The 25,196-nt window shown below is 46.6% G+C and overlaps 1 protein-coding gene and 1 long non-coding RNA gene across 2 annotated transcripts in view; one reads left to right on the forward strand and one right to left on the reverse strand.

The window, feature by feature from the left end:
* The window catches only part of LOC103663234, a 3,325-nt gene extending 2,441 nt beyond the window's left edge, over positions 1 to 884 (reverse strand). Inside the window, exon 1 of the long non-coding RNA XR_568725.1 lies at positions 600 to 884. This is a non-coding gene — a long non-coding RNA (uncharacterized LOC103663234). The remainder of the gene's footprint in view (positions 1 to 599) is intronic.
* Positions 1 to 25,196, forward strand: part of KANK1 (KN motif and ankyrin repeat domains 1) — a 195,558-nt gene that overhangs the window by 163,761 nt on the left and 6,601 nt on the right. Inside the window, exons 5-10 of the mRNA XM_040620285.1 lie at positions 2,126 to 4,783; positions 17,676 to 17,873; positions 18,515 to 18,623; positions 19,815 to 20,057; positions 21,449 to 21,536; positions 24,552 to 24,771. Of these exons, the coding sequence (XP_040476219.1) occupies positions 2,126 to 4,783; positions 17,676 to 17,873; positions 18,515 to 18,623; positions 19,815 to 20,057; positions 21,449 to 21,536; positions 24,552 to 24,771 (3,516 nt within the window). The remainder of the gene's footprint in view (positions 1 to 2,125; positions 4,784 to 17,675; positions 17,874 to 18,514; positions 18,624 to 19,814; positions 20,058 to 21,448; positions 21,537 to 24,551; positions 24,772 to 25,196) is intronic.

Raw genomic sequence — 25,196 nt, forward strand, 5'->3', positions numbered from 1 at the left:
AGGGGGGTGTGCGGGTACCGGGTGGGTGTGTGGCCGGCAGCAGCGATCAGGCGGGCGGGGGGGGGGCGGGGTGGAGAGCAGAGCGCAGCGGGTGTCCCGGCCGGGAGGGGGGTGTGCGGGCACCGGGTGGGGGTGTGGCGGGCGTAGCGATCAGGCCGATGGGGAGCAGAGCGCAGCGCCCCCCCCGCCCCGCCTCGAGGGGGTGTGCTGGCTGCAGCGGCAATCAGGCCGGTGGGGAGCGCAGCGGGCGCCCCTGAGCAGGGTGAGCAGCCGGCTGCCAGCGGAGCGCAGCGGAGGGGAGGGCGGGGGGAGGGGGGCTGGTCCCTGGACTGACCCCCTGTGGCTTGGAGGAGCCGCAGCCCAATTTTAGAATCGCCGGCTCCTGTGGGTCAGATCTGCCTGCTTTTGCTTGACCCGGAGCCGGCAGCTTCTCTGCTTGAGGAAGTTCAGATGGCACTGGGAACAGGTCGGGCTGCATACTGGGAGGGAGCGTGCTGTCCATGTGGAGTTAAAAAGGAAAGACAGGGAAGCAAAGGCGCGTTCTGTTAGCATGAGCACAAGTTTCCGGTGCCGCTCATCATCAGCTCACCCTTACTTACCTGAGAAAGGGGTTAAGGCCGAGCACCTCGTTCACGTAGAGTTCTGTCTCCATGTTTTAGGAGCGAAGTCTGGTGCCTCGGTGTGAACAGCGAGAACAGTTTAATATTGTTTTAAATCGGGGCACGAAGAGTGCACATCTCTGCTGCCTGGCAGTCTTTTTGTACTTTTCTTTCCAACATTTCAGAGGAAAGACGGCAAATTGGAGGCGAAAGGTTTACTCAGAGCAGTCACACTATCAGATATAAATGCTCAGCGGGGTTTGGACTGGGAAGGGCAGGCAGGCACCCCAAAATGCTGGAAGTCCTTGAGAACAGTCGGGAGGGTTTTTATACCCAGGATCCGAGCAGGGGTACAAACGGCCTGCATTTTCACTCATTGCTTTTTGGGTACTTTCCACAGCTCAAAAAATGCAGAGCTTGTGATTATGATTTTAGGAAAACACATTACTTAATCCTACAATTTGAACAAACAAAAAAGGCCTTGGTTTTCAGTTTGAAATGCACAGCTCAGGTCAGCAGCAAGGTCTGTGCCTTGAAAAAGTTCTTGCGTCTCCTTTTCTAAACGTTTGGTTTAGCCAGAAGTAGCATTTACCGAATGCCACAGGATCCAGTGGGTGGAGTATACGTTTGCTTTTATTTTCATTCTCTTTTGCATCTGTTTGGATATGTTAAAATACAAAACGGAGAGGTATTCTTGGGATATGGAATGTTTTGCCCAAAAGAAGTCAAAGAGAACATTGCCTCTAGTTGGGGCAGGGTTTTGGTGGTGGTGGTGGTGGTGGTGGTGGTTTTAAAGGGGAAGACACGAAATAGAGCTGAAGTCTTTATGTTCCTGCTCCCTTGCGGCTAGAGTTCATCCCTCATCGGCCCCTGGGTCCCGGCTCCCTCAGCAAGGAAGGGGTCAAGGCAAATTGTGATCTGGAGGTGGTCAGGCACTGGGGTGCCCTTGTCTGCACCACCTTAGGGAGGCTGCACAGTTTGCAAAAGGGTGACTGTTGTGAGAATTCCCATCCCAGGCGTCCTGGATCTGTGCTGATTTGGTCCGTTATTCTGACTTCTCACTTCTGTGCCTCAGCGTTCACTTTATAAAATAAGAGCCTTAAGGACTGCTCTCTCTAGGACTGCTCTCTAGACTGCTCTCTGCTCTCTGGACTGTAGACAACAAAAGCAAGGGTCTCCTCGAAATGCGTTCAGGTCTTTTCAATACATTCTTTTCAAAAATTAAGTGTTTAGTGAGGACTTAACATATGCTTGGCTCTTTAAAAACCACTGTCTCGTTACATTCTTCTAACAACCTTATGACGTAAATACTTGTATTTCCATTTTTACTCAGGGAGAAACTGAAGTTCCAAGGGGTTTATTAGCTTACTTACCCAGCTGTTAAGTTGGAGATCCAGGATTAGAACAGAAAGAAGTATGTCAACTCTTAAATCATACTAGTTGGCCAACTGCAACATGCACAAATACTAGTGTTTATCACCATGTGTATTATACAGCATCGTAATAGTCTCTTCTCACTCTCCTAGGAAACGCGGAGGGTGTTCTGAATGGAGATCATGACAAGGAACAGAAAGATCCTTATTTTGTGGAGACCCCCTACGGTTATCAGCTAGACTTAGATTTCCTCAAGTACGTGGATGACATACAGAAAGGAAACACCATCAAAAAACTGAACATCCAGAAGAGGCGGAAGCCGGCTGTGCTGTGCGTGGACAGCAGGGCAGCTCCCAGCCAGCACGGTGTGTGGACTTCCACTGAATCCCTCTCCTCCTCCAGTAGTGATGACACCAAGCAGTGCCCCCCCTTCCTCCTCGCCAGAAGCCAAGTGACATCGACGCCAATCCCGAGGCCACCCGCCCCCCTGGAGACCTCACCCACTTTTCTTACCATCCCAGAAAGTCGGCAGCTGCCACCACCCTCACCGCAGCTCCCAAAGCACAACCTTCATGTCACCAAGACACTGATGGAGACCCGGAGAAGGCTGGAACAGGAGAGAGTCGCCATGCAAGTGGCACCGGCTGAGTTCCGGAGGCCCAGGCTGGCCAGTTTCGGAGGCATGGGCTCCACAAGCTCGCTGTCCTCCTTTATGGGTTCCGGAAACCACAATCCCGCCATGCACCAACTTCAGAACGGCTACCAAGGCAACGGGGACTACGGTGGCTACGTCCCAGCTGCGGCCACCACTTCGTCCATGGGGAGCTCCCTCCGCCACAGCCCCCTGAGCTCAGGGATCTCCACTCCGGTGACCAACGTGAGCCCCATGCACCTGCAGCACATCCGTGAGCAGATGGCCGTCGCCCTGAAACGCCTGAAGGAGCTTGAAGAGCAGGTGCGAACCATCCCCGTGCTACAGGTGAAGATCTCGGTCTTGCAAGAGGAGAAACGACAGTTGGCCTCACAGCTGAAACACCAGAGAGCCGCAGCCCAGAACGAGGTCGGTGGCGTGAGGAAGCGGTCCTACAGTGCTGGGAACGCAGCCCAGCTACAAGAGCTGTCCCGGGCCCGGCGAGGCGGGGAGTTGTACATTGACTACGAGGAGGAGGAGGTGAAGAGCGTGGAGCAGAGCACGCAGGGCATCCGGGAGTTCCGGCAGCTCGCGGCGGACATGCGGGCCCTGGAGCAGAAGATCCAGGACAGCAGCTGCGAGCCCTCCTCAGAGCCCCAGGAGAACCGGGAGTGCCGGTCCGTGGCTGTGGGTGCTGACGAGAACATGGACCACGTTGTCATGTACCGCAGGGGCCCCGGGACCTGTAGGGACGCCGCTGTGGGGACCGTCACCGAGATGAAGAGTTCTGGGGTCGGCGTGACCGAGGCCATGCTGGGAGTGACCACTGAAGCTGACAAAGAAATTGAGCTGCAGCAGCAGACCATAGAAGCCCTGAAGGAAAAGATCTACCGCCTGGAAGTTCAGCTGAAAGAAACCACCCACGACCGCGAGATGACAAGACTCAAGCAAGAGCTGCAGGCCGCTGGATCAAGGAAGAAGGTGGACAAGGCCGTGATGGCCCAGCCGCTTGTGTGCAGCAAGATGGTGGAGGCAGTGGTGCCGACGAGAGACCAGATGGCTGGCCGTCACGTGGACGTGGCCGACACGTGCGTCGGGACCTCTGTGCAGACGCACAGCGTGGGGGTCTCCTGCCAGCCCGGTTGTGAGAGTAGAGCCGCGGGGCCTGAGCTGCCAATGAGTTGGTGGATTGTCAAGGAACGGGTGGAGATGCGTGACCAATGTACTGGGAGGTCCCTGGAGACGTGTGACAAGAGTGTGGGTGTGGAAATCAGTGTCTGTGAAACAGGCAGCAACACGGAGGAGTCCGTGAACAACCTCTCGCTCCTCAAGACCAACCTGAATCTCAAAGAAGTGCGATCGATCGGCTGTGGGGATTGTTCTGTTGACGTGACCGTCTGCCCTCCAAAGGAGCGCACGTCCCGGAGCGTGAACACGGAGGCTGTTAGCCAGGTAGAAGCCGCCGTCATGGCAGTGCCTCCTACCACGAGCCAGCACACCAGTACGGTTTGGGAACAGGTGACCCAGTTCACCAACACCGAGGTGGTCACCCTCGTGGACTCCTGCACCAACACCTCCCTCAGCACTTTGGACAAGCAGACAAGCACCCAGACTGTGGAGATGCGGACCGTGGCTATAGGAGAAGGCCGGGTTAAGGATGTCAACTCCTCCGCCAAGATGCGGTCCATTGGAGTGGGAACGGTGCTCTCTGGCAATTCTGGGTTTGACAGGCCTTCGGCTGTGAAGACCAAAGAGTCAGGCGTGGGGCAGATAAATATTCACGACAACTATCTGGTTGGCCTCAAGATGAGGACCATAGCTTGTGGTCCTCCCCAGGTGACTTTGGGGCTGGCGGCCAGCAGGAGGAGCGTAGGTGTTGGGGATGAGCCCGTTGGAGAGTTCACGGAGAGCCCCCAGCCCCAGGCTCCTTCGGGGGTGATGACCGGCTTGGATCACTACATTGAGCGCGTCCAGAAGTTGCTGGCAGAGCAGCAGACGCTGCTGGCTGAGAACTACAGTGAATTGGCAGAGGCTTTTGGGGAGCCGCACTCACAGATCGGCTCTCTGAACTCGCAGCTCATCAGTACCCTGTCCTCAATCAACTCTGTCATGAAGTCTGCAAGCACAGAGGAGCTAAGGAACCCTGACTTCTCAAAAATGAGTCTGGGTAAAGTCACAGGTAGGTGGCGTTCCAGGGGACCTGGGGATGAGGAAGGAGGGGGATAATGTACTTCAGGAGGTGTGGATTTTTTCACCTGCTGGAACCAGCTTTTGAAACCCTGGAGAAAGCTTTAGAATGGTCTTAAGTAGAATAAACACCAAGAATCAAAACCCATAAGGACCTCTGCTGGTGGCCATCGTCTGAGGGTTTCACTGGCCTCTGGCTGCGAGCTATGGCTAGGAGCTGAAAAGCAAGCGTGGCTGGTTTGCTACGGTGTCTTCTAGTTATGTACTTGTTCATTTTGTACAGGACAGCCTGCAAGAGTCCCACAGTGTTTGTAACCATAGTTACCAGTACATGCTCCATAGAAAATACTGGCACGAAATGTTCTTAATTAAAACTTTGACGGAGGGAGAGAGATTGTATTAATTCATGTATTAATTCAGCAAATAACAATTCTGTTCCTGCTCTCTTCCAAGCGTAGGTGTAGGCTTCTGTCCTCACGGTGCTTACATTCCGGTTGAGGGCACAGTATGTCAGGAGGTGACTCATGCCATGAAGAAAAGAGTGCCAGTTATAGGAAGAGTGAGTGGTGATGGTCGGGGTGGGGGCAATTGGAGATGGGATGGTCCAGAAAGGCCTCTCTGATAAGGGCCTCCGGAGCCAGAGAAGGGAGCCTTTCTCATGGTTCATTTTGATAGGTGCTTAACGTTTTTGTCTTTCTCATCCTTTACTCATTGGGATTCCTGCGCACCCCCGCTTTTCTTTCTTTTTTTTTTTTTTTAAAGATTTTATTCATTTGACAGAGAGAGACAGCCAGCCAGCGAGAGAGGGAACACAAGCAGGGGGAGTGGGAGAGGAAGAAGCAGGCTCCTAGCAGAGGAGCCTGATGTGGGGCTCGATCCCAGAACGCCAGGATCACGCCCTGAGCCGAAGGCAGATGCTTAACCACTGTGCCACCCAGGCGCCCCATCCCCCGCTTTTCTTTAAACCGAAACTAATTGAGAAATTACCCTGGAAGATTTTATGACATATAATATTTCGCTGCAAGCCTCGTTAACATGACTTCCCTTTCCGTGTGTCTCTAAGCGGTCATCATGTCCTCCCGGGACAGGGCTCTGTTCCTGGCTCTCCCGCTTGCTCGAACCAGCATGACCTGGAGAGGGGAAAGTCACCCTTCTTTACACTTCATTTGTAAAATGGGGATTCGAAGGGCACCCATCCGATAAGGTGGTCATTGTGCTCACGGCCGGCTCGCAGTGAGCTCAGGATAGGCCTTTGTTGTCATTGGTGGTGTCGCCAGTAGTGCGTCCCGTGTGGCTTCTTTTGTTGACCGGCTAAACTCTAGTTGAGGTTTGGGAAGCTACCAAAAACACACCGTCCTCTCTGACCAAATGCTTCAGGTAGAATGAATGTAAACGCTTCAGATGATTGATGAGTGCACGCTGAATTTAATTGGATGTGAAAATGTGCAGTATGGACTGAATCGTGAGTAAGCCATTGACAGAAATTTTAAATTCTTTGTTTCCCTTTACAGTCAAAAGGGTAGTGTTTTTAAAATAGAAATTGGTTATTTTTTTTTTTTTTCATCTTCACGAGTGTCTACTTCCAAACCTGAATTCATGCTGGTTTTCAGTAAACATGCTGTGGAACAGATAGCTTATTATAGAAGAGAAAACACGACAATGACAGCCAATGGGTGGGGTTTTTGCCTTTTAGAATCAAGTCTAGTAAGTGTACAGAGGGGTCATTTTAGTGTAAATAGAATAAAAATGACATGTGCACTGAAGCAAAGTCTGAAGTAACTAATCATATGTCTGTTTCCACTTCTTTTTAAAAATCATGAGGTCAGATGTGAAGTCAAAATAAAACCCTTAAATATCTCCAGACACAGATGGTCCAGTGGATCATCCATTATAAGAACATTTTCCTGCCAGCTTCCTCCCTCCTCCCCAAACTGGGGTTTCTGTTTCACATTCCTGCCAGAAATATTTAGCTGTACCCTTGCGGTCATCTGCCTGATGCCCTGAGCTTCAGGAACGGGGAGAAGGTTTTGTCTGGCTGTGTTACAGTGCTTTGTGGTACATTTCCAGACACACCGACATTCCAGACATCACTGTTTAGATCTGACCCTGCAAATGAGCCCCTAATTAATCAGCTAAGATGTAGGAGACCTACAGCATTCAAGCAGAAGTATGGATATTTTTTTAAAGATTTTATTTATTTGAGAGAGAGAGCAAGAGAGAGAGCATGAGCAGGGCGGGGAGCAGAGGGAGAAGCAGGCTCCCCACTGAGCAGGGAGCCCGATGCGGGACTTGATCCGGGATCATGACCTGAGCCGAAGGCAGACGTTTAACCGGCTGCGGCACCCAGGTGTCCCAGAAGTATAAATATTTTTAATAGCATTCATTTGGCCATGGTGGCAGCTCCCTCTCAGAGCACACGAGAGCAATTTTAAAGTATTTCTGTAATTCGCATCACATTCATATTCTAACGTCGTAATGCAGAAGGAGTTCGGTGAGGGCAGAGCATTAAACTCTCCTTACTCGGTGTTTGCTGTATGGACTGAGAACTAAAGCCGCTTGATATGGTAGAGATCTTCAACACTTGGAAGCTGTGTAGGGTAAAGGTGTGTCACAACGTACTGGGGCTTACTGCGGGCTCCGAACAATATAGAAGATTGTCCCGTCTAGAAGACATTTCTGTACCAAAAGGCACGTACAGCATAGACGTTTTCTCCCCCAAATGAAACCATGTGGAATTGGAGTTTGACGTCACCAAAAGAGCAGCATAAAAACGATCACTTACAGGAACCCGGTACTTGATTTTAAAAAGCTAGGTTTGGGCTCAGAAGTCAGACCTTCTGGGTTCAGATTCTTTCTGTGCCCCAAGGACATGTTGTCTTTGTTCCTTCCTGGGGTCAAAGTGAACGTTGAATGAGTCCGTGTGAGTGAAGCATTTGTAATAGTCTGCAGCACAGAGCACAGACGCTCAGTAAACGCTGGCTGTCACTGCTGTCACTGTGTTACTACTTCCAGAAATGGAAGCGTAGATACAGAACAAATTGCTGAACACAAGTTGCACAAGTGGTCTCTTGTTTCTAATCCAAATGTTCATTTTCATCGTTCTGCCTATCATCCTTTTCCCTCAATCATTACGCCTCCCCAGCTAACAGTTGTGTCAAGATAAAGATCTCGGTAAAAATGGGAAAACACAAAATAAGTAGAATACATTTTCAATTCTGAGTCATTCAGAGTCTGTATAAAAGCTAAAAACAAAGCCTAAGTGGAATTATGTGTATTTGTGCCCAATCCAGAGACTTCACAGTTTTTCTAGGTTGGAGATTTAAGGGCATGCCTTATTTATTTATTTATTTGTTTTATTTATTTATTTATTTTTTTTAAGTAGGCTCCATCCTTGGAGTAGCCTGGGTGGCTCAGTCAGTGAAGCCTCTGACTCTTGATCTCCGCTCAGGTCTTGATCTCAGGGTCATGAGTTCAAGACCTAGGCACGTTGGGCTCCTAGCTTGGCATGGATCATACTTAAAAAAAAAAAAAAGGTTGGAAGCTTACCTGAGCCCCCAGGGTGCCCCGAGGGCATCCTTTTTTCACAGGCAAAAGAGCGTTCTGTTTTGTAGCACCACAATGCCTAACACCCCTATTCAGTTTCTTAAAATAATAATTGGAATATGTGCTTGTAACAAATTAATGGTTCCGAAGAGCTTAAAGAGTGAACAACGCCCTCGTGCTCTCTGGGGGTGACCCCTTGTGAGATTGGCATGTACAAGTGTGTATGTGTGTCTCTAGATCTTAGAGACGTGATTTCTTGTTAAAAAAAGTTGAATCCTACATATTCTATGTATTTTTCACCTAATAGGTCACAAATATTCTTCTAGGGGTAAAGAGACCTTGTCATAATTTCGAAGCAGCTGAAATTTGTTGATGACCAAAGATATTCTCTATTTTTTATTTCCTCGATGTTTCTTTTTTAAAATTTAAACTCCGGTATAGTTAACATACAGTTATATTAGTTTCAGGTGTACAGTATAGTGATTCAACAGTTCTGTGCGTTACTCAGGACTCAGTGTATCTTTAATTTCCTTCACATGTTTCACCTACTCACCCCCCCCCCCACCTACCTCCCCTTGGTAACCATTGGTTTCCTAAATTTAAGAGTCTGGTTTTTGTCTGTCTCTTGTTTCCTTTGTTTGTTTTGTTTCTTAAATTCCACTTGTGAGTAAAATCATACAGTATTTGTGTTTCTGTGACTTGACTGATTTCACTTAGCATAATGCCCTCTAGCTCCATCCATGTTGCTGCAAATGGCAAGATTTCATTCTTTTTTATGGTTGAGTAATATTCCAAAGTAGAAATTATACCACATCTTCTTTATTTCTTCATCAGTCAAGACACACTTGGGCTGCTTCCATGATTTGGCTATTGTTGGTAATGCTGCAGTAACCATCAAGGTGCATAGATCCATAAAGCGTTTTGATTTCTCGTGGTGTAAGTTTCCACATGGTTCCTTAATATTTTCTTTTATGGAATTACTAAGTTAAGAGGAAATAAGTTTCTGTTCTCACACAAACCTTAGGAAAAAAATGTTTATTCTGCCTGTAAATCAGTCGGATTATTTTGGGTTGAGGAGTGAGTTAATTTTTTTTTTCTTTTTTTTCTTTTTTCCCTCTGGAGAGAGAAAATCATAAATGAATGACTTACATTTACAAATACACCAAAACTATATAACTGTCTCTGAGCAAATACAAACAAAACTGTAACAGTATAATTTAACTGCCTGCCACAATTTGTAGAAAATTAATCTCTCATACTCAGAAGAACTGCTTTTTAAATCAGCTTCCATATTTGCACCCTTAGTTATCTTGGGTTTATTTTTAAATAGTATGAACTTGAAGTCATTCCCATAACTGTGAAAGTGATTTTGTAGACAGAGATCTGAGCCAAAACACAATCAGGGAAATAAAGTTGTTATAGAAATACCATTTCTAGTGAGTTTTCTCTTAGCTCAAATAATACACCATTTGCTTATCCAAGGACTTGGAGGGTTTTTTTAATCACAATTTTTTATTAAAACAAATGCTACAAGAGCATCGTATAATTCGGACAAAATGCTTCTGAAACCCTGCAGTGTATAATGGCCTGATGGAGGGGGAGGGCCTGCTGACCCGGAAGTCAGAAGAGCTGACCCGGAAGTGGTTCAGGAACTTGCAGTATCGGTTGAGAGAGGAAGAGTTGGGGCTGCCATGTCCTCTTGTGACATGAGAGGGTTCGATTCCATGTTTCTTGCTTGGAGCCCTTTCAGCAGAATTATTCTCTAAAAGTTGCTCTTCAGCAGGCCACCCATCAGATTCAGCCCAGAAAGTATTTTTCTAAAATTCATGGGTTTTCTGCTGCCACCCACCACCACCACCCAGTAGGCACGCCCAGGCCCTGTTTCGGGGAAATATTGTTGGAATAAACCGCCTTTAGAGCAAGGCCTCTTAAGAGATCTGGGGGCCACTGCTTTATGAACAGTTTTGTGTTAGGAATTTTTGTGAAGAAATTGAAGACTTTTCATCAGATTTTCAAAAGAGATAGCTGATACTCAGAAAAAATGAAATTGCAGATCTGGGACATCTGTTACAAACCTTGGGGAAGAGTCCCCCCGCCCAAAGGAGAATCTTTTACAAGGATTTAAAATCTGTCCACCACCTTTGTGAACCCATCCGTGGACACATGTTTGAAAATCTTACTTTTAAACTGATGCTTTATTTTTTTAAATGAGTATTGGTAACATGGCTGTGCAACTCTGGAAAAAGATGCAAGTTTATTCTGACTGATATTCTGCCTCCTAAAGTATGCAGTTCATTTCTGGCTAAAGCATACAGATTGGTAGTTTTTAGAACTGAAGTGAGTTCTTGGATGTTCAGTCATTAATGGTGAAGTGAATTGTTGATATTGGACAGTGGCCACAGCTGTTTTTTCTTCCTCCAAGCAGCTAGTTGTTCATATCTCAGTAAAGATTTTTTTTTTTTTTAAGATTTATTTATGAGAGAGAGCAGGAGCAGGGGGAGGAGCAGAGGAAGGGGGAGAAGCAGACTCCACACTGAGTGCTGAGCCAATGCGGGGCTCTATCTCAGGACCCTGAGATCATGACCTGAGCTGAGACCAAGAGTCAGATACTTAACCGACTAAGCCACCCAGGTGCCCCTCAGTAAAGATGTTTACAGTCTGCTCTGTCCCCTTCTCTGTTCAGGTCGATTGATAGCCATGCATTGACTGTCAGCTCTGTGCAAAGTGTGGTACTGCAGCAAAGATGTAACATGGTCTATGCCTTGAAGAACTCGCAGTCCAATTGGGCCAATCCAAGCCAAGCCATGTACACCAGAAAAATGAATGATCACCTATGGCAGTATGTGTTAGCCACCAAATAATGTGCAAACAGAAAGTGCTCCAAGAGTTCAGCTGCAATCAGTCCCTCTGAGATCAGGGGAGGAGATGAGGTCTTTAGCTGTATCTGGAAGCACACCCATGCTTAACCTAACTTTAGTTAATGCAGCCTGTCAGTGTGGCTTTTTTGGGTCAGGTCTTGGGATGGTTTGTAATTAAATGTGGGTGTGGTTGTGGTGAAGGAGAATCTGATTCTTCATCCACTCTAGCATTTTAATGTCTAAGTACCCACTTTTAGATACATTCATGACAGCTGTCTAGAATGTTCCCAGGAAAATATTAAAATGGCCCTAGAAATTATTAAACTACAACTCTGACCCTTGAAGCTCTCCAGTTCAAGTTGACTGAGTTGGTGGCCACATGCCTTGGCCTTCAGGCAGAGTTCTGAATGTTGAGCCTTGGATCAGAATGGCATTGCCCTTTCTCCTCCAGCAAAGAGGCATACCTTCTCCCAGAAGTAATATGTACCAAAAAAGCAGGTGATTCTTCATGAATAATCTCCACTGTCTGTTCCCCAAACCAATATGTGCGCTGAAAAGGATGAATTTATGCCCAAGCCCTATTCTTTATGGAAAAAACACATGTATTCAGATCCCTTTGAATTCGTGGTTTTATTTGGGGAAGAGACCTAAATGATTGCATGGCCTCTGTAATGATTCAGAAATTTCAGTCCCACTTCTTGACAAACAAGCTACATGTTCTTTAGCAATCAGATCAGAATGTTTAGCTGAAATTTTGACAAAATACATGTTTAATAGCTGGCCCACAGTGTTCATGGTTGCGTTTTTAGAAATCTCTTGGCATTATAAATAGAAGTGTGGGTTGCAAGGCAGAAGAGTTGGGATATGTGAACAGAGCAATTTTTAAAAGCCATTTTATTTTTTAAAATCAATTTTCTAACAAATATAGATACACAGTGCAATATACCAAGAACTAATACAAATTCTAGATGGAGAAATGTCACAGGAAATTGGAGAGAGTGATCTTGTAAAAAACAAAAACTCCTCCAGCCCTGTTTTCCTTCAAAGGCTTTTTCTTATAAAATAGTTTGCTTTTAACATTTCTAAATGGTGCATCCTAAATGGTTTAAAGCCAGGAACATACACAGAGTTTTCACTTAAGTGACTTATTTTTCATTATAGTTTGCCTTAGGTAGTATAATTATCCATATATTAAATGTACTTTAGAATTAATACTTCGAGGTGCTCGTATTTTCCAGAGCGTTGAGGTTTCTGTGACTCACTCTCTTTTAGTTATCACTAATCTGGTCAACTTGTAAAATGAGGTTCCTGCTTTATTGGCATTTATGGTCATTATTATTTAAAGACCGAAGCACAGCTGCCCCCCTCCCCTGTTGCCAAGCTCCCCAGTGGTGCCCGTGGGAACCATTGCCACCTGGTGGGAGCTCTGAGCCTCTAGGCCCAGAATGGTGGAATTCTGCAGGTGTTTTGTGGTTACTTCTGTGGTTTTACCCACATAGTTGGGGTAGCATACTGGTAGTCGTGGACTTCTACCCTTAATGGTCCAGGCCTATTAACTAAACTCCAGTCATTCATAGGAATTCAAATGGCCCAAGTTGATGGATTGAAACCAGAGGGAAGTCTAAACCCTTGTTTTCAACAGTCAGGTTTGTTTTTATTAAGGAAGCCCTGGGCCCAACATGGGGCTTGAACTCACGACCTGAGATCAAGGGTTGCATGCTCTACCAACTGAGCGGGCAGGCGCCCCTCAGCAGTCAAATTTTATATCCATTAAATAATTCAGTGGTTCTCAATCCTGGCTGCACATTAGAATTACTTGAGGAACTTTTTTTAAAAGTACTGCACTTGAGGGGCGCCTGGGTGGCACAGCGGTTAAGCGCCTGCCTTCGGCTCAGGGCGTGATCCCGGCGTTACGGGATCGAGCCCCACATCAGGCTCCTCTGCTGGGAGCCTGCTTCTTCCTCTCCCACTCCCCCTGCTTGTGTTCCCTCTCTCGCTGGCTGTCTCTATCTCTGTCAAATAAATAAATAAAATCTTTAAAAAAAAAAAAAAAAAGTACTGCACTTGGGCCCCCCTACGGAGAGTTCATTGTATCTGTGTTTTTAAAAGCCCCACCCCCAGGTTTGTTGGTTCTCAAGTGCAGCCCGGGTCAAGACCGTTGGATTTTGTTGTCCTCTTTATTTTGGTTTTCCTGGCTGCACCTTTCCTGTGTTTGAGTCGAACACAGCAGTCCGGGGCTGGTGCACGTCTCATTCTTTGTGTGCTCTCTAACGACGATGGTCCTGATCAAGTTCAGACAATTGTTTACGGACCATTTGAGAGCAGCCAGAGTTTCAGCACCGTCCGAAAAACATTTTCTGGCAGCAGAGGTGACACATTCCCTCTGGTTCCAGCAAATGAGGACTAGCTTAACATTTAATGTTGTTCTTTGCCTTGCTAGTTAGTCTCAACGGAACCCTGGTGAGTTTCCGTCGAATTACGTAGGCGCTTAGGAAAGGCTTTCCATTCCCCAGCATTGCTCTTGGCACCGAAGAGGACCCAACCAAGAGCATAGAACGGAGGGATTCTAGGAGCTCACGTTCTTATGAAGGAGACACCCGTGAAGCCAAGAAAACAGAGGACAGGCATACTTTGGTCTGGACACTTAAGTGCTGTAGGACAGGGAGGGAGAAAACAGACTTCTGCGGACTAGCACCAGAGGAGAAAGGCTATAGAGGAAGTAGAACCAGGGCAAGCCTCGAAGAGTATGGTTCTAGTGCACAAGGTGAAATTTGCTGAAATTATAGGCCTGTAGAACGGTCTAGTAAGAAGGACACAGGTGGGAGTGATGGCGTCATGTGAGCCCTGGGGACGCGTAGAGGGTGGGAAGGGTTGAGCATTAGAACTCCCACAGGCAAGATAAAGCTGTCTGTTCATCATGAAGGACCCTCAGGTGCCTGCCGGTGGAGGTTGGGAGATGGGAGAAGTTCTAAGAAACCCTAGTTGACAAAAACAGAGCTTTGGTAAAGGGGAACAGTGGCCTCCGTGGAGGGGGGAGATTGTCTGCAAAGGCAGGCAGGGTCAGTGTGGATTTACTGAGCTGTTAGAAATGTTCTGTGTCTTGATGAGGAAGGTGGTCACACAGGCATATGCATTTACTGAAACTCATTAAACTCCACAATTGTGTGTTTCCTTGTATATAAATTATACCTCAACTTATAAATATGTTTTGAAAGCTTTGTTCAAAAAGAAAATAAGAGGGGTGCCTGGGTGGCTTAGTTGGTTGAGCGTCTGCCTTCGGCTCAGGTCATGATCCCAGGGTCCTGGGATTGAGTCCTGCATCAGGCTCCCTGCTCAGTAGGGAGTCTGCTTCTACCTCTGCCTGCCGCTCCCCCTGCTTGTGCTCTCTCAAACTCGTTTGCTCGCTCTCTCTCTCTCTCAAATAAATAAATAAAATATTTTAAAAAATTAAAAATGAAAAAAATATATAAAAGAAAGAGAAATCTATGGATCCAAAAACTTAAAACCCAGAGCAACCAGTGGAAATCTGTGACAAGGATTCCGGTTCAGATATATTACAAAAGTTTTTCTGAGACCATCGGAGAAATGTGAATACTGACCAAATATGCAATAATCTTTTTAAAAAAATTTGTAGGTTATTTTTTTAGCTCTATAATTATTTTTTAAGAGCTCTTTGAGGAATAGATGCTAAAATCGTTATGGATGGCAGTGATAGGCCCTCCAGTTTTTGCTTCCCAGCACGCCCGTGTGAGTGGGTGGAGGAGTCTAGCTGGGCCAGAGAGCTCCGATGACTCTTGAAGCCCTGATGGGCACGCAGGGATTCGTTATACTGGTGTCTGCTTTTGTATATGTCTCTGATTTCAAAAATAATAAAAAACCGTTGGGGTATTTGCATTTTAAAAGTCCTCACTGGTTCTTGAATAGGAACATGCTTAATGAGAGAGTTTCTCCAGGAAGAGTGTGCTGGCACTCGGGGATTGTAGCTGCTGAGACTCTGGGGAGGTCACCCCACTGTCTCTGCCGTACTGATGAGTGGGGACGGAGAAGGGGGAATAGAAGCCAATACACTGCTTTGTTTACTTTGCTTAAAGTAAGTCAGAGGCGCTCAAAGAGCTTCCGTTTTTGCTGTTGGGGGAGCACATCAGGTCCAAGGGCACCGAATATTATCTGGAGGGTTATACCCGGTGTTGCATGTGTGCTGAGGGAGGGAGTGGATTTGTGGAGTCCCCTGGGAGGCCCTTGCCTGCAGAGCTAGAGGAGGGCACTTGTGCTACTGATTCACAGACAGAGTACTGCTCACACAATTAGGAAATGTGGGTTCTGGTCCAGCTATGAAGTCACCGAACCTCCCTGGCATTCACAATTCTTAGGTTGGATAGATGAGAATTAAAATTTAGGTGATCCCTAATGCCTCACTGTGAGCATTTTGCCTCCCTCCAGTTTTTTTAATCAGAGCGTCATTGTTTTAAACCAGCACTTTCCAAAGTGGGCCACGTGCATCAGAGTGTCTTGTGATCAGTGGGGATGTCAGAGACGCCCACCACTGGGGCCCCATCGCAGATCTACGGAATGATTTTATGGCAACAGGTGCTTGGGAATCTGCATTTTAGCAAATATCCCCAGATGATTCCTATGAACAGTAGAGTTTGAAGAGAACAGTTACAGAATCTATCATGGTTGTTTTTTCCCCCTAATTGCCTCAAAATACGATCAGTATTTAAATTTCTTTTCTTCTGAGGATCTAACCAATTTCAGAGCTTTAAAAAAGAGAAAGCTGTGATCAAATCCTTATCATAGGACATTACTGTGGGTAGATTTAAATTTATTTGTATTAGTAATTCACATTTATAATGCATAATTTAGGAAGTCAACAATGAAGAAGAAAAAATTATAGCCACCTGTAATTCTTTAGCCTTAGAAAAGCAGTGTTAAACAGGTTTGTTGTGTATCCTTCTAGACTTTTCTAGTATGCATACATATAAATATAATTATTTGCCAAAATAGGTTTATTTTCTCCAAACGATTTAATAACCTATTTTTAAAACTCAATAATACTTTATGCTTATCTTTCTGTGCTAAAAATGTCTGCCTACATCAACATTTTAAATGACTGCATAGAATTCCTTTGTATAAATACACCAGACCTAATTTCACTGGTTTCTTATTGGCATACTGTGGTATCTGCCTCTTTCCACTGTTGTATGCATGGAAACAGTGAACATCCTTCTGTATCTTTTTGTACATCCTTAAGATAAAATTCTTAGAAACAACTTGCTAGTCAAAGAATTTTCTTATTTTTTTAAAGTGATTTTGAACACAGTTAATGTTCACTCCAAAAAAATGGCAAATACAGAGAAAAGTTAAAAATCTCCATAGCTTCCAGGTAACTTTTATATATTTTTCTGATAGGATCACATACGTAGAATCTTATTATCTGCTTTTCTCGTTTAACCATACATTGTAAACATCTTGCCATGGCAGCCACATTAAAGATACCGTGGTATTCCTAGATACATTAATTATATGCAATGAATTGGTCTGATTCTTCTGCTCGAGTCAGTGAACAAACATTAAGTACCTGGGATACACAAAAGCAGTCTAGTAGATGTGAGGAGAGAAAGTTGATTTGCACAATTTCGTGCCCTCAAAATTTTTACAGACTAGAAGGGAGTCTTAGGCGGTCCCAGATCTTTTGTCTTACAGATCCTGGAAGAGGGTCTGAGAGCTGGACTGTGGGAGTCAGAGAAAGGAAAGTCATGTTTAGTTCGGTCAGGGAAGGCTCAAAGAGAGGGTGACCGAGGGCTTGACCCTGCGAAGGTGGGGAGGAAGATGCGTTCCCAGTAGAGGAGTGTTTACCAAGACGAGCTGTCAGGAAAATGAGGGACATCCACTCTCAGCATCTCGTGACTGGGAGGCAGCCCTCCCCTCAAAAGGGACCCCAGGCGTGGTGGGAAATAAAGGTGGAGAGGTAATGAGATGTGTCAGGCTATGGGTGGTCTAGAGTATGTGGCCAAGCATCGTGGGCTGCATTTCCTGAGCAGAGGGGAGTGTGTTTTAGCTTTGCTCAGATTCGTTTTAGCCAGAGTGCTGATGGGATTTGAGGGGTGGAGTTTTGCTCTTCAGCAGAGTGTGTGAGAGGCCGTGGTAAAGGGAGAGGCCGTCAGGATGCTATGCTGCCCACCCCACCAGAGCCGACCCGGGCAGTAGCAGCTGGGGCAGGGGGAAGAGAGGGAGGTGGAAGGACCGGCCTGGGCAGACCCGGATGTGGTGATGAAGGGAAGGTTAAGGGTCAAGAAGGCCTTGGGGTTTGAGTTTGGGTGGCTTCCACAGTACTGCCAAAAATGCAAAAAGAAAACAGAGGGAGAAAAACACTTGAGAAAATGATGAGTTGCAAAAATTAAAAAAAAAAAAAGCAACAACAGTGTTGCCCATTTCGTTTGGTCTTAACATCACACGCTTCTACACCTGTCTCCTTCCTGACAGGCGGTAGCTTGGAATACACCTGTAAGTGTGGAGGCCTTCAAGCAGGAGCTCCGTTCAACATCCAGACCTCCCGGCATGAACAAGCAATGGGGAGCACAGAAGGGACACCCTTCGGCAGCCAGGACGCCTGCCCCTCTCAGGAAAGCACGCTGCCCCCCGTGAACCTGACGGACGACCAGATAGCCGCCGGCCTCTATGGTAACCTTCCTCACTCAGCCCTGCTCGGCCTCGGGATTCTAGGACCAGCGCTGCTGGCACCCCAATCTAATGTTAGACTGCCTCATAGGTTGACCTGGAAAAACCATTGAGCTAAGAAGTGTTAGGAAGGTAGGCCTAGAACATCTTTAAAAAGATTGCAAAACAAAGGAGTGTGCCATCCCCCGAAGAAAACGCATCTGATTTTGTGAATTATGAAATATTTTAAATAGCATTTCATTCCTTCTGTCTGGCAGGCATAACTTTTTCCCAGATTATCTCAGCTGAAGGAAAAGAACAATAATAATCCCTATTTTAGGGCCTAAGTGGTTTCTGAGGCCCGAATGAGATACGACACTGCTTTATAAACAGTGAAGCCTGATACAAATGCTAGTTGTCGTTGCTTTTGTTATGTCTAGAAGTACTAATGGTGGTTTTTTCCCCATTTAAAGAACTTCAGATTATTTCCTTTACATGCACACATCTTTTCAGTGGATTTTGTGCAAGCATCTCATATGCACGGGCCAAGATCTAAATTTACATGAATAAGAAAAAAATGAACACGAAGAAAAATTTCTTGGTCCCTTAACTTGTGTGGATATGAGTTGTGTTAATTTTGCTCACCTCGATTCCCTTTTTCACAGTATGTACAAACAGTGAAAGCACACTGAAGTCTATCATGAAGAAGAAAGATGGCAACAAAGATTCAAATGGCACAAAGAAGAATCTTCAGTTTGTTGGCATCAACGGAGGGTAAGGAAAGATGGTGGTGCCAGCCACTCTGTACGTGGTCTGTCTGTCTCCTTCACCTCTTCTCTCCTCAAGTCCCATTTAAAGGTGCCCAGTCTGGGCTGCAGCCACATCTTGGTGACGGAAGATCCCCTCAGAAAGGTGCATTTGGGCTCCTCTCCTGTCCTCTTCTTGCTGTCTTTAAGGATATGTCACTCTTGAGAAGACACCTGGTGACACTGAGCGATTTACACCTTCCCACCTCTGGTCCGAAAACAGTAGCCTTCAACAGAAGCAGCAGGCGGCAGGTGTCCTGCGGTGTTGGACAACTTGTTTTCCCCTGTATCAGACTCAAAACCAAACAGAAAGAGGCAAGAGCATCACTCCATGGGCTGGTGATGGCCATCCGCTCCTTCAGAATGGGCTGTTTTGCTTAGCTCTCCATGCTTACATACAAAATTGTAGGGCCTTTCACTTGGCCACTGATCCAGCTGTGCCTTCCATTCTTTCCTTCCTAAGTAGAATGTTAAATAGCTGTTTATTCCTTCTCTTTGGGCCAGATAAATAATGAAGCCTGTTTGTCATCCTAGAATTGAATCAGAGGAGCTAATCTATTAATCCGTATATGGCCTCGGCCTCGACAAGAAAGCAATAATGCAGCTAGTCGAGATAATATTTGTAGCAAAGCATTATATAAAGATTTAAGTTAATGGGGCCTATTTTCTGAATCTTTGAAGTCAATAGTTGGGTAGTGTGGCCCAGGACGTTTTGGAGGACGTGTGTCAGAGGAACTATCAGTTACTTCCATAATCTGTTCACCATGACACGGGGACAATTAAGGGAGCAAAATAGGAAGAATGTAAGGGAAAAGGAAAAAAAAGGGGGGGAACAGAAAAAATGAACCACTGCAGACCTGGCTTTCCTGAAGTAAGTTTCCTTTGATTTATCCTAAGCCAGAGGTGCTGTATATACGTATTTTTTTTTCTGCAAGTAGTATAATGATACTAATTGGCAACTCAAGTTATCCCTTTTAAGTCAGAACCCATTCAAAACCACCAGATTTTTAAATAGACCTTACTTTGAACTTCTAAATGCAGGGTCTAAAACCACTGGTCAGATGTCTGGAGTCAGTTAGCCGCTTTCCCTGCATAAGAGTTTCTGTCAGGGTCTTTCTGGGCACACCTTGCATCTCCTGAACTCCCAATTGCCACCTAGGTATGAAACAACCTCAAGTGATGATTCCAGCTCGGATGAAAGCTCTTCCTCCGAGTCAGATGACGAGTGTGATGTCATTGAGTATCCTCCTGAGGAAGAGGAGGAGGAAGAGGAGGATGAAGACACTCGGGGAGTGGCGGAAGGGCACCATGCCGTTAATATTGAAGGTTTCAAGTCCGCCAGGGTGGAAGATGAGATGCAGGTTCCAGAATGTGAACCTGAGAAGGTGGAAATCAGAGAGAGGTGTGGTACCCTCCCCTCCCCTCCCTAACCCTTCCCACGTTGAATGTGCCTTTGGCCAGAGAACTGGCCGATGAGGAGATTTTGCCATTGTTAACTATTGGTTGGGTCTTTCCGATCCCCAGAGGAAAGCTAGACTTCATCGTCAGAGGTACGACCGTCATGTCATGTTGCTAATAAATACAGGTGCGGAGGGAGATAACTCCTAGATCTCGGAGAGTAACAAAGAGAAGGGCCTGGTCAGGCTGCCACCTTTGCTTCCTTTAAATGTATTTGCTGGCTTATTTTACGTGTGGAGTCACCGTCCACAGAACTCTTACATGCCACTGAAGTTTCCAGTGTTTGAACAACCCACCTTCTATTTAAAGGCACGTTAGAGTTTTGTGTGGCCAGCACATGTCTTTTCCCGATTTTATCATTAGCCGTTTATCTTGATACAGGGGTCAGTACTGTTATTATAGGGTCGCTGTGTGTGAAAGGAGCAGTTTTTTAGCCCCAGCCAAAGATTGCATTCACTGCCAAGATGATGTGATCAGTCACATGTCTGCGTTTTGTGGATGATGGAGTGACAGGGAGCGCCACAAGAATGGGTTTGGGAGTCTTCTAAACAGCACCTGAAATACCCAGTAAACAACTCTGGTTGGCTGAAACACGTACCTAACGATGTAGCAGATTTTAAAGACTGCTAGCAAATGTGCAATCAGTGCTTTTGTAAAACAGAGAATAGAACAGATGGAAATTTCAAGACGGTTTTTCACTGTGTGGAGTATAAATAGAACATTTCAGAAAACTTTAATTTTGCAAATGAAAGTTTAACTGCGTTAACACGAGGTAAGTGTTTCTAGTTTATAGTCCCAAGTATTTTGACATGGCTCAGGTTCTTGTCATCTAGGTTTTTTTGTGGTTTTTTTTTTTTTAACAGCTCTATTGAGCTATCCTTTATTAAGCATACATCATCTGATTTTTCAGTTTAGATTTTTATGGGGTTTAAACACTTTCTGAGTTCAGATGTGTGGTTTACTGGTCAGTGTATTGGATACGTGGTAATTCCGACCTCTTCACACCCATAAGAGTAAAAATATTTTTAAGAACTTAAAATAAAGGGAGTAAAAAAGTTCCAAATGTTATTCCTTAGTGTCATAAGGGCCAAACAGGTGAGGCTGAAAGCTGCCCATATAGAAAGGCCTGAGCTCTGGCTGGAGACATTGGCTCTGTACATCCTCAGACGCCTAGGGAAGCCCGCTTGACCTCCAGGAGAGCATCTTGCACGATCTGAACCTGCTGTGAAGTCCCCTCGGGGGCCTCTTGTCTTTTAAAGGGGTGTAGAGTTTGCAATAAAAATGCCTTTCCTTTGGTGGCCAGTCATGAACTCTCTGTCTTTTATCTTGTCGTAGGTATGAATTAAGTGAAAAGATGTTGTCTGCATGCAACTTACTGAAAAATAATATAAATGACCCCAAAGCTTTGACCAGCAAGGATATGGTGAGTCTGCCCTACAGACATTGTCCCCAGTCTGTCCAAAGTGCCCGAGTGGACACCAGAGTGAAGGTGTCTAGCCTGCCCCTGAGCTTTTGTTGCCCACGTGCTTTGCCCCTGAACTATTTCTAGTTCGTGTAAGCAGAGTGAGCCTCACGCTGCCCTGCTCACACCGTGAACGTTTCCCTCGGGCCCAGCAGCAGACATCCCCACCCTGTACTTTTCTCGGAGATGAGGCCTCCGTGAGGCATATATTTGCCCGCGGGAGGGAGGGCTAATTGCAGTCAATCGTCAGGTTTCGACACATTCTGCTTCCGCTCACAGAACCTTGTGATCCAGGGAGAAGAGTCACCAGATTTTTTTTTTTTTTTTTAAGTTGGCATATGGTTTTTCAAAAAGCAACCTATCTGGGCCGAGGTCAGCATTCCTTTCAACTATGAAAGTGCATATTATGTTCTCGTGTGGAATGCAGGCGGCCACTATTTTTAAACTTCGGAGTCACTGCACTTGTCATCCTCGCCCAGTTTGAGAGACTTGGAAGCACCCAGCAGGGACGCTGGTGGCTGCTTTGGGAGCATGAAGGACACGGCACAGGACAGAGGAGTGTTTCTGTGGCGATGGTGAATCGGACACCATGGTGAAGTTCGTCGCTCCCTCCCTGGTTGAAGTTTTGAGGCGCGGCTTCTCTCCTAGGTCAGACCCGCCCTCCGGGTGACAGTTCTCTTCGGTGCGTTGAGAAAATGTAGGTTCTCACGTTCCGTTAGACAAAATAGGCGTTTGAATCTTTGCATGTCATCAACGTGAAGTTTTCTGCCGCGTAACAGAAGTCAGCAGCGAGTGAGAAGGTTGGTTTAAAAGTCTCACAAGATTATAGAGTGATGGAACCAAAATGTTAGAACTAGAAGGGATTTCAGGGATTACCTTGTCCCGGAAAGGCACAGTTTTCCTCGTGGACGACACGCACAGTCAGAGGAAGGACTGGTAGCAGCTGTCACAGGCGTGAGAGGCGCGTGCGTGCCTGTGAGGACAGTCTCTCCTGACCTGTTCTATTTTAACTGAGGCCCTGAAGATTCGGAGTCTTGACCAGAGTTCGTTAACTAGCTACTAGTTAGTACTGGGGCTAAGTGATACCTCTGGAGTCCTGATCCATGTTTTATTTATCCTCTCTGAATCACATCACCTTATCATATGGCTTCCTTTTTTAAAATAATGGTTGCGTCTCATATTTGTTTCTGTTGCTACAGAAACTTAAATTTCTCGGAGCCAGCTGTGTCTTGACATTGAATCAGCACACGAAAAAGGCACATGGCGTTGGTGTTTATAGAAGAAAACACTAAATAAAATCCCTGGCCTGGGGCGGGGTTGGACACAGAATTCCATCAGTTGAACTAAATTTCCGTCTACACCTCAGTCATGGAGAGCAAAACCATGAAATGTCACTGCAGTGTTAATATTTCCCATGAGGTTTAACCTGAACTTGAAACTGGTGCCTCTGGACCCTAGATCTTAGAGCTGTAGTATACCTTTTCTATGACCATTCTCAAAATACGGGGTCATGTGGTCTTCAGAGAGGATTGTTGATTTTTCTGGCCCCAGATTGCCAAGCATATTGTCCCGCACACACTCCGTGGTCAGTTCCTTCTTGGTTAAATTGAACTCATTTAGTGAAAAAGTGTTTAAGGAATTGTGCCGTGAAATGTGGTAGACACATGAACAGCCACAGTGCCGGGGCCAATAACCAGAACAGGTCACCACATTCGCAGCAGTAACAGAATTCAACACCCAAACGACACAAGTTTCCATCTCTCTGCGTGAGGATGAACTCCAGAGGAATGAAATTTGAACATGCAGAAGAGTGAGCAGAAGAAAAGAAAACATTAGATGAAGTTCTTCCCCACCTAGGACCCTTTCCATCAAGTGACGCAAAATATGATTGAACGGGCTAAAACTGAATCATCAGTGGCAGGATGATAAAGCTACAGAAGCCAGTGCAATTCCAGCTCCCACTTCTCTGTAGGAAGGGGACCTCCTGAGTTCTGGTGCTGTTGACATAAGCTTTCCATCTTTCTTTGATGTATCTCTAAACCTTTCAAGAGTAAGCAAAGGACAGGTGAACGGTAAACTCATGTAAAAAGGGCTCGTGGAAAAAGTGTTCTGGCTCTTCCCATCACCAGCAGTGGTCATGCGTAGTCTGCCTTGAACTTCACAGGGTCCGGCTTTGACTTGCTTGCTCATGAAATAAGCCCCATGTTCATGTGTCCACAGCCTGAGGGAAGGCATGCACGGGGCTCATGATCAGATGCAGGCGGTCCTAATGAGAAACGTAATTTGTTTTGAACCCGCTTTTTAATCCCTTTCCATGGTTGAACGTTTGTCTTTGGGATTGGAGTGGGAACTGGATTGGTCACACCCTCGTGGGCTTTCAGCCCAGTGCTGTGCGGATGTTGAAGCAATTAAGGGTGGTCTGGATAGGAAGAAAGCAGCAGAATTCAGTGTGGGTGAAGGAATTTCTTCTGTCCTGATTACCCTGAAAATCATGTGCAGGGCCGGCATAATTACATAATATTAATCGTTCAAGACTCAACGGAGCCAGGCCTACGTGTTTTTATGTGTATTGCTCCATTTGTCCTCATCACAAGCACTGTGGGGAAAAGGTATTTCTATTACCCTCGTTTTGCAGATGAGTAAACTGAGGCAGGGAATAAGTATCTTCCCCAGGAGAGTACAGCTCACAAGTAGCAGAGACAGGGTCGGACCCTTGCCGGGACAGCCCCTGCGCAGTGCTGCGTGGCCTCATTTCCAGAAGTTAGAATGTGTCTGTGGTTGGAAGTCAGGAGGGATGCTCCCGTTTGGAGTCTGAGGCTCCTTTTCGGGCCCCGGGTTGCATGAGTTGTTCTCTGAGAGCCGGTTCTAGCTGCGTACGCTCTGCCTATAAAAGGCCTCGTTTCTCGGGCTTTCAGCTGGGTCTCGGGGAGGGCTATAAATAGAAGAACTAATGGCCACCTTCCGGTGTTTTGGCAGCGGTTCTGCCTGAACACCCTGCAGCACGAGTGGTTCCGCGTGTCCAGTCAGAAGTCGGCCAGTCCGGCCATGGTGGGGGACTACATAGCGGCGTTCGAGGCCATCTCCCCGGACGTTCTCCGGCACGTCATCAACATGGCCGACGGCAACGGCAACACGGCCCTCCACTACAGCGTGTCCCACTCCAACTTCGAGATCGTGAAGCTGCTCTTGGACGCCGGTGCGTACGCCGCCCTGGTCTCTTCCCTGACCGCGCGCGGGGGCGCCTCACCTCCCAGAAGCAGGGTGACCCACTGCTCGGTCTGGGTCCCCCCCCACCCTCTCCCACTGCCTTTCCACGAGGTGTGGCAAGGACGCTCGTCTCGAGTCGCTGGTGGGAGGCTGGAACTTCGAACAGAGCTGGGTGACACGGACTCCAGATCCATTTCGAAAGGAGGTTTTGGGGATATTCTTGCTGCAGTTCAGCTGTGTTCAGGCAGGGAGTCTCCCCGGTGATGAGCGTGACTCAGGGTCCCTCCTGAGCTGAATCGCTCAGGCGGGGCGGGTGCGCTCTCAGGAGACAGATCGCGGCTCAGGGGACCAGCGTCAGCTTGCAGGCTGCTCCTTTTGCCTTTACTCCATGACCCCATCCAGCGGCCTTGCACA

The sequence above is a fragment of the Ursus maritimus genome, unplaced genomic scaffold (genome assembly GCF_017311325.1).
Source record: "Ursus maritimus isolate PB19 unplaced genomic scaffold, ASM1731132v1 scaffold_34, whole genome shotgun sequence".
In the NCBI taxonomy this organism is placed as follows: domain Eukaryota; kingdom Metazoa; phylum Chordata; class Mammalia; order Carnivora; family Ursidae; genus Ursus; species Ursus maritimus.